This window comes from Propithecus coquereli, unplaced genomic scaffold, assembly GCF_000956105.1.
Source record: "Propithecus coquereli isolate 6110/MARCELLA unplaced genomic scaffold, Pcoq_1.0 Scaffold35, whole genome shotgun sequence".
NCBI lineage: Eukaryota > Metazoa > Chordata > Mammalia > Primates > Indriidae > Propithecus > Propithecus coquereli.
The window spans coordinates 5,479,251-5,488,575 of NW_012149174.1; the positions used below are offsets into that span (position 1 = coordinate 5,479,251).

Consider the following 9,325-nt stretch of genomic DNA (forward strand, 5'->3'; position numbering starts at 1 on the left):
GCCACCTTTCCTGTGTTCTTGTCCAGTTCATGCTTCTGTTGTAACACGGTATTCATGGTTGTTAATTTGCATGCTCTTCTCTCCCAAGGACAAACACAGATTACTAACAGATTGGTGCATTCTCCCAGTCTGGGTCCATTCTGGTCCTGTGCGTGCTTTCCTTGCTATGGGCCGCTATCTTTTTTCCCCTGTTTTTTGTCTTTTTCCTCAAATACAATGGCACAGACTTGCTGACATCTTAAAAAGTAAAGGAGAGAAAAGGAACTAACACTCATTGAGTGTCTTCTTTGTGTTGAGCACTGTATTCACTGTGTTGTGGTCTTAACCTTGTTCCTCTAACAAAGGCACCAAGCTTCTTCCCCTGGGAGCTGTTTTCCAAGTCCTAGATAAGGTGTCTCTCTTTTCTGCTGTATAGTTTACAAGCCATTCTTCTTAAGTTAGTGTAGTTAAGCACGTATAGTTTACAAGTCATTCTTCTTAAGTTAGTTTTATTAGGTTGGTTATCCTCTCTCCTCTCGGTAGTGGGTAGGGTCTCAGGGACAGAAATTAGCTGAAGCCTGGCTGAGATCATCTTTGACTTCCTCCCTCTCTCTTTCCCTGCCCTTCTAGCTATGCCCCCAGTACATTGAGTCCTGTCACTGGATGTCCCAACTTGGTTGACTAATTTTTATTATGATCACTTTATTTCCACCTCATTATAACTGGTTGTCATCCAGACTATACCTCTCCTAGGAGATAAGGGATTGAGTTTTTTGCTTAACCTTCTTCTTGATCCCAAGCTAACCCATCATCTTTTAGTTTTGTTCTTCATAACCTATAAGTACATCAGACCTTTATAAATAGATATATATGTAATAATAATAATAGTAAAAACCCCATCTATTTCTAGCATTTAGAGTTAAAATAGTATAACCAAGTGCTTCTATTCTGATATATAGTAATATCTTACTTTTAAAAATCTTACTCATTCTTGAAGGCTCAATTCTAAACCTGACTCTTCTGACAGTTTCAGCATCTATAGTAAACCATATTAATCTTTCCTGCCCTAATTTTCTACGGTTTCCATACTTCAGTTTGGCTATTAATCTAGAAAGTCTTATTATTTAATTGCTTTGTGTAGCTATACCTCATATGACCAGTGGTAAATAGTGCCAGTTCATTGTGGTAATGTCTTCTCAACTTTTGCAATGTTGAAAAAGTGTCACTTTTTAAAGGACATTTTTGAAGAAAAATATCTTTGATTTTGCTAATTGAATTGTACTTATTTTCTTAAATGTAGTTTAAAAATAATTCACCTCATTTAGTTTTTCTTAAAACCATTTTATTTAAATATAAAGTTATTATTTTCCTACATTTTTGTTATTCATTTTATTCTCAGTATTCATTTAAGAAGGCCGATGTTATTGTGTTCAGGCATAATGCTCCAAGTAAAAAAAGAATATTAATTATTTCTTGTAGCTTAAGAGGCCATTTGAGAAAGTACAACTATTTTATCTTTTATAGGACTTTGGGGTAGGTTGTTATAGTTGCTATATTAAAGTCATTTTCGGACTTCTATTGAAAATTTATAAAGATTTATTTGATAAACTGTCAGTATTTTAATAGCAATAATTGTCTAAGCATTCCTAATTATATGTTGAGCTTTCTAGTTCTTACCAGAATTTCTTCCTGACAAAGCTTAAAAATCAGTCTCTGATCACTTAGTTTAATCTCTAATTTTATAATATAATTAAATTCATCTGACATGGCTACTGGGCACATTTCAGACATCACACTGATCCTTATCATGAAACCACTAGGAATATTTCAATTTTAAAATTGACCTTTTGGAGTCAGCCTTTCTTTAATCTGCCACTTAACAGAAATAGTTCTTTAAAAAGTAACCTGACTTTATTAATGTATTTAATTTCAAAAATTGAAGTGGTTATAAGAAGTGTATAGAGCAAAATGCCTTAAGAAACTAGTGACATTTCTTTTTATTTACAGAGATACTTTCTAGTTGGGAGCAATCATGCAGAGACGAAATATCGTGTCTTGAAAATTGATAGAACAGAACCGAAAGATTTGGTCATAATTGATGATAGGGTAAGTATCTTCCAAATCTGACTACAAACAGAAACTTTCATACCTGTTGTTTAAAGGATATGAGATACTCTTATAGTTTCTAGTGATATATTAATTTTTTTATCATGCATCTAAAAATTAATTATTTTTCTTGGTTGGCTAGAATTTGAATCTCCAGTCTGGTTTCTAGAAATTACTGATGTCAAGAAGTATGCCAGAATTATACTTTGCCCCTCATTTTCATTTGGTTTTGAAAACACATTCTTTGGAAAAGATAATGAATATATTTTCATAAAGAGTTGACATTTTAAGGATTCAATGTAACTTAATATTGCATCTACCAAAGAGATTATCTATTACTGTGCTTTAATATGAAGACTTCTATGCTATAGACTTTTTGTTATGTTAAAAATCACCTCCAAAGACCTCTTCTGATGACTTGCTATATACTAAAGAAATGTTAAGCTGTTCTTATCGAGATGTATTATTCAGAGTCAGGAATACAAAGGCTTAATACACGTGGCACACAAACATGAAGCTGTTAGTCAGAAGTTGAGTACAATATGGTGGTGTTGTACAGTTAATTTTAACTTTGTCAAATGAGAGAACTTAACTTACTTCTTATATTGAAGTTCCTGTCTGTGGATATTTCTGAATTCATGTAGATTCCTGGTTTCTCAAGTATGTTAGTAGCTGCATTTTGGAACCCATTTTCCCTTAGCTTTTTGCAGAACTATTTTCTGTATTATAATAATTTTAGGTAAATTCTTTGTTATGATTTCCCATACTATTCCTAGGAGTCCATCCTTCCCTCACCTCCCCACCACCTATCTGGGAGTTTTTATTAATATAATAGTTCTTGGCTTTGTTTAGGGGTGGGAGTGGTTGATCAGGGAGTCCTTTGAGAAGCTAAGAAAAGCTGTGGGCCTTCTCATAAAAATGTACATATACTCCAAATTTTGCTATTGATTTAAGGTATTCACATACTTCTTGAAATTTGTCTGTGGATTTCTTAAATCTCTGAATCTCTGGTTCAGAGTATACAGTTTGGACACAATCTTTTAGCATAGCAACATGATCCAATAACCAACCTTAACTGCTAATGATAAAGAACTTGTTGGATTTTAAAAATTGTAGCTCAGTTGTGTGCTATTATATACTTCTCTATGAAATAGCTAATGATTTTTGTAGGCAACTTTTAATTTTCAGGAGTAAATAATAATCTAAAGAGTAAGCACAACCTGACAGCTGAAATATGCTTATTTTTAGCATGTATATACTCAACAAGAAGTGAGGGAACTTCTTGGCCGTTTGGATCTAGGAAATAGAACAAAGATGGGACAGAAAGGATCCTCCGGATTATTTCGAGCTGTTTCAGCTTTTGGTGTTGTAGGTAAGAAATCTGCTTCCCTCTTACTGCTTTTTTTTTTCCCCTACATAGACTACTTAAGAAGAGTTTATAAGGCTATATAGCTTTATAATTACGTCCCATTGTTTGTGGCTTTGGTTGTTTCAAACTTCATTACCCATCAATCAGATGCCAAACAGCATATTTATATGGCATCTGCTTATGTGCTCAGCACTGCTCAGTTTTATGTAGGACATGAACAAATATAAAAATGTTTTTAGCCATTGAGGAGTCTGCTGTCTGGCTTATTGAAGAATGAAAAAGTAAAAATTAGCTCGGACTGTAAACATCTGCCCTGCTGTTCGCCAGTTGGAATAACAGATACAATAAAACAAATTAACAGGAATTTCTCCCAAGAACAGGCTACAGTTGTAAAATGTTATAACCCCTTTCTTTGGATGACTACTGCTCTTTTTTTTTTTTTTTGAGACAGAGTCTCACTGTGTTGCCCGGGCTAGAGTGCTATGGCGTCATCCTAGCTCACAGCAACCTCAAACTCCTGGGCTCAAGCAATCCTTCTGCCTCAGCCTCCCGAATAGCTGGGACTACAGGCATGTGCCACCATGCCCGGCTAATTTTTTCTATATATTTTTAGTTGTCCGATTAATTTCTTTCTATTTTTAGTAGAGATGGGGTCTCGCTCTTGCTCAGGCTGGTTTCGAACTCCTGAGCTCAAACAATCCGCCCGCCTCAGCCTCTCAGAGTGCTAGGATTACAGGCGTGAGCCACTGTGCCCGGCCTGATTACTGCTCTTTTTACTGACTGAGAAACTTGTTCTCTAAAATCACAAATTGTCAGAAACTTTGCTATTTGAAATTATGAAGTAAACCATCCCACTCTTAGCTGGGCAACCTAAGTCACTGTGACAAAGAGAAGCAGCTTCGATTTACAATTTAGGTGCAGTGCTTCAGGCAAGGGGTTTCTGGACACAATATTCCACAGTTTGCTAATTTTATTGTTTTCAAGGAAACAGGATCCTTGGTCTACTTCATCGTCCAGACTTGATATTGATCTCTTTAAATACAGTCCTGCTTTGGTTGAAGCCTCTTCATTTAAATTATACCTTAACTCCACTCTTCCCCCAATCCTTTAATAACGCCTTTACTTCAGTGAGATGCTCTATAGTTCTTTTGCTGTGCATCAATTCCTCATTGTGGTGAGTCAATAAAGCTGTCTTTTCTGTGAGTTTGTCCCTGATTGGGGACAGAGGACAAAAACCAACACACATGAAACATCTCCAAGATTATACTTAAGAGCCAAGCTATGCAGTATAAGTTAAATGGTGTTGGGGCTCTCATAAGAGGTAGATTACTTGGACTTGGAATGGCCAGGAAAGATTTCCTATAGTAGATGAGACTTGAGCTGGACCCTGAAAGAGGAACAAAGTATAGATAAATGTAGGGAAGAAAGGAGGGAACTCCAGTAAGGGTGACAGTAGAGGCATAGACTCAAAGATATCCTGGGGTGCTGGAATGTTGGACGAGTCTAGATTGCTTGGGCCTTGGAAGACAAAGCTGAGGGCAGTTATATCTCAGCACCTCTGCTGCCAGAATCTTATTTTGAGTCTTTTTGCCCCCAAACATTTACAAAATTATCTCTGTGTTTCATAAACCTACAGGACTGTATGTAATATTGAGTAAATAGTTTCTATGGATATTAGCAAAATTAATATGGACTTGACTATACTATGTGGTTTCAAATTCTTACATTAGGTTTTCTGATTAGCACTTTCTATTTTGTAAGTCTATATTTGTTGAAACTTTGATTATATTCTGCCATATTTGGAGTTTGTTTTTCTTAGTGTGCTCTCATAGGAGGACCATTTTTGTGTGTTAGGTAGGTGCCAGGGAAGGTAAAGAGTGGTATGGAAAGATTTGTTTCTTTTCCTCAGGCCTGGCTCCTTTTATATGCCTTCTTCTCAGTCTAGACAAGGTTCCTGAAGTTACATGTTGAATGGATAAGTGTTTGTGGGCATGTGTATGTATGTATATGTCATGTGAGAAACATGGAGACACCTTCAGCCCTTACCCAGAGTTTATTAACTAATACTTGGGTGTAAAATAAATATCTGGTTACAAACTTGTTCATCAATTGATTCAAATAACGCTTCTGTTTTACAAGCTTGGTTATCTATAGATCAAAAATGAGGCAAGGAATATTGCTAAAAGTGATTACATTCTATAAATTCCATATTCCACTTTAAATCCTGCTTCTATTTTAAATTTAAGAAAAAAAACTTGAAAGAAAATATTATAGTAGGTTCTAATCTAAATAATAGTAGTTTACATTTATTCCTTTAAATGCTGATACTTTATTACAACTTTTTTGATGGAAATTTCCTAAGGTGTATGTAATATTGAATGCCTCATTAGCCAGGGTTTATTATTCAAAATTGAAACTTCCTTGATGATTAAGTGAAACAAAGTAAAGATTAGTTATTGAACTGTGTTTAAAAATAACTTCCCTTATGTATTCTGGAGTTGTATTGGGTTGTTTGCTTTTACATTAAGTGGCCCCTTGGCTGCTGTACTATTTTGTTTTTATGGTACTTTGATCACTTTTCATTATTCTTGACATGTTTACTTTTAGCAATACTCCTTGCCTCATTTTTAATCTATAGATAACCAAGCTTGTAAAACCAGAAGCTTTATTTGAATCAATTGATAACCAAGTTTGTAACCAGATATTTATTTTACACCCAAGTATTAGTTAATAAACTCTGGGTAAGGGCTGAAGGTGTCTCCATGTTTCTCTTAAAGGTAACCATTCTTAGCTCTATCTCTTGTAGTTGAAGGCCTCTGAGGTTTGAGACCAGTCTTGGATGGTAAATCACTGAAAAGACTAATCACATAAAGTGACACAATCAGTACTAAATAAACATTTATTAATAGTATTTCTGTGGAAATGCGTTTTATGTATTTTGGTTCAGCCATGTAAATAAAGGTTAGAATCAGTGAAGAGAAAACAAGGAGTTAATGAAAGTCTATGATTTTTCTAGTACTATCATAGGAATAATGATGGCTATTAAAATTGTAAAACACAAAATACTTATCTTTGAAAAATGGACAGTCTAGTTGTCAAAATAATATTGATACATGTGTGAAATGTCTAGAATGGTTGTCTTCTATTCTGTGGCTAAAATATTTTCTCTGCTAACTTTTTCAACATGCCTAATTTGTGCATGATATCTTTGTGGGAATGTTTTGGGCTGTTATCATGGTTTAGTCCAACTCTATAAGAATCTAAAGCAGTCCTCAACTACCTGTGGTAAAGGATCAGTTTTTCCCTCTAATATGTTACAGACCAATACCATATGTGACTCAAAACACAAGTTCAGTAATACCCAAATTAGTCTATGTCCTGTACAAGGCAAGTGCATCGATCATGCAGACAAATGTGGCAATCTTGAATTTTTCCAGAGTCTTTAAACCTTAACTCTCAGTTTGTTTTCTTGTCTTCTCATGGGCTGGTACTGAAAGCTGATGGACCAACACTGGTCCCCAGATCATATTTTGAGTATCACTGACCTAGAGGGTTTTCTTAGCTGTAAACATGAGTTGATCCAGTCCTATAGCTACCTTGCCAATTCCTGACCTGCTCTATTGTTATTTGACAGCCAGCAGGAAGTTTGGGGACCCACTGGATGGGAGCATGAGCATCCATCGCAAAGTCATTGTATTTGGTCCTGGGGCCCCTGTGGCCTGTCATCCATACTACTCTCATTTCTGTGACTATCCCAGCCCCTTTTGGTGTATGTCCTTTTTCTCTGCCTATGTCACCTGTCAGATGACACTGTTTCAGCTGCTCATATATTGGAGGGGAGTGGTAAAATAAGAAGTGTCATTGTGATAGACTAAGTGATGGAATAAGCTGCATTTAAAACAGCACCCTTACAGGTAGGTTGAAGATCCAAGATAACAATGAGAACAACAACAAAGTGTGAGCCTCAGACTAGTTAGTTACAGAGCAGTATGACTTCATACTAGAGGATGTGACTTTGATTCCAGAGAGCTTTGTTGTGCAAAGGCAGTAGTTACCTTGTGGAAATTTTTCATACTTCTCTGTTGGAGTGTTGTTCTCATTGAAGGCTTTCAAGATAATAGGTGGCTGACATGGTGACCTCCCAAACAGGTATTGCATTCTTTCCTGTTAGTGGGCTGGTGGGGGTCCTATCCAGCCACCAGAAAGCCACATCACTCCATCCTTTCATACTGCCCCTTTATATATACTTTGCTTGACATCCCTCTTAAATGACACAGCCTTCTTTGGAGAGAGAGAAATCACTTTTGCGTGATGACAGTAATCTTCTGGAAAGTACTCAGCGAAATTGGCCTGGGGTTGGAAGTACATAATATGAAGACTTGTCCTGGTTTTCAGTATGTTATTGTGGTGAACAGGCTGACTCTTGGTTGATGTCTGTGCCAAACTGAAGCCTCTAATTGTGGGCTGTATCTGACAGCAATCTTTTTAAAAAGAGAGGCATTTCCAATTGCTAGTAAAAAGGAAGAGGAAAATACACTGATGGCATTTGTGCTGGAAAAAAAGTCTCTTTGGTACAGTGTATTTACAATAGACTCATGCAAATTATGAAGGAAAACATATTAATAGAATGTAAATAGGCTGGAGCAAAAAATATAAAATTAAATTCAGTTGGAATGCAGGTTGAGATAAATTATTACTGAGAATTTTTGCATAAAGATAAATATATAGCAAGAATAACGGAAAACTAATTTATTTTGTAAATATTTATTAAACCCAATTAGATGCTCTCTTTGAGGTTTTTTGTTTGTTTTGGTTTTTTGCTTCTGATAGCTACTTCCTAACTTGCATTTAATGAGGTTATCATAAGCTTTTTCTGCTTCCTTTCTTTGCCTATGTCCTTTAGCTTTAGTAAGGGAATTTTTGGCTAGTCTCTAGTGGGGAAAGGGGCCTAAATGAACATTTTTAAAAAGCAGTTTGTGCTTTGTGTATCTCTAAGTATTTTTCGTTGTTTTAGTAACATTTTTTTTCTCAGTAGCATGGCTCATAAAATCTTTGAGGCACCTTTCCATTAAGGATTTCAGCTCATTTATGTTAATATAGTCAATTAGTATTTTTCTTTTTTGTCAGCTGAGAATAACAAGACATAGATAATAGGTATTTGCCAATTATAGAGCAAAAATTCATAGCACCAGGAACCTAACTTAGACTTTATAGAATATAACACTCTGGGGGAGGGGGAGATATTGAGAGAGAGAGAGAGAGAATGTGTGTGCAAGAAAGTTTTGAAAGATAGTTATGCTAGATCAAAGACTCTTGGTTGACTGCTATCTTTTCTTTCAGTATTTTGAATATGTCATCCAGCTGCCTTCTGGCTTTCATTGCTTCTTACGAGAAGTCAGTTTTATATGGCTGTATCTAACTTGCCCTATGAGTGAGCTGGGGGAGGGTGTATGGGACCTAGTATTCTTAGCCTGCCATGCCTGGGGTAGAGCCTCCACCCTATGAGTTGGGACTGGGTGGAAGGAAGGAGCCCAGGCCTCAGCTGTGCTTACTTCCCTAGAATACAGCTTCTGTACCACAGTGTTTGAAGGCATGAGGAATGCTGGTGGCCTGCCCCTCCTGAGCAGAAACTGTGATCCTAGACTGGGCATTGGGGAGAGAGGAGGAAGCCTGTCATCCTGGCTGCACCTGCCCAGAGTACATATCCTGTCACACTGAACTGGGAGAGGGGTGTGGAAGGGATGCACACACATTTGCCACAGACTTGCTGTTCTTACCAACATTCAATAGATTTTCTTGAATAAATGTTTCTCTACTTTTTGTATGCCCTCAGGGGAATTTCCAGAAACCTTTAATGTTTTCCTTTGTTTT

At 36.4% G+C, this 9,325-nt stretch overlaps 1 protein-coding gene across 1 annotated transcript in view; it reads left to right on the forward strand.

Annotated features, from left to right (window-relative positions):
• Positions 1 to 9,325, forward strand: part of FIG4 (FIG4 phosphoinositide 5-phosphatase) — a 106,089-nt gene that overhangs the window by 11,521 nt on the left and 85,243 nt on the right. The window contains exons 2-3 of the mRNA XM_012651133.1: positions 1,987 to 2,085; positions 3,334 to 3,457. Coding sequence (XP_012506587.1) covers positions 1,987 to 2,085; positions 3,334 to 3,457 — 223 coding nt within the window. The remainder of the gene's footprint in view (positions 1 to 1,986; positions 2,086 to 3,333; positions 3,458 to 9,325) is intronic.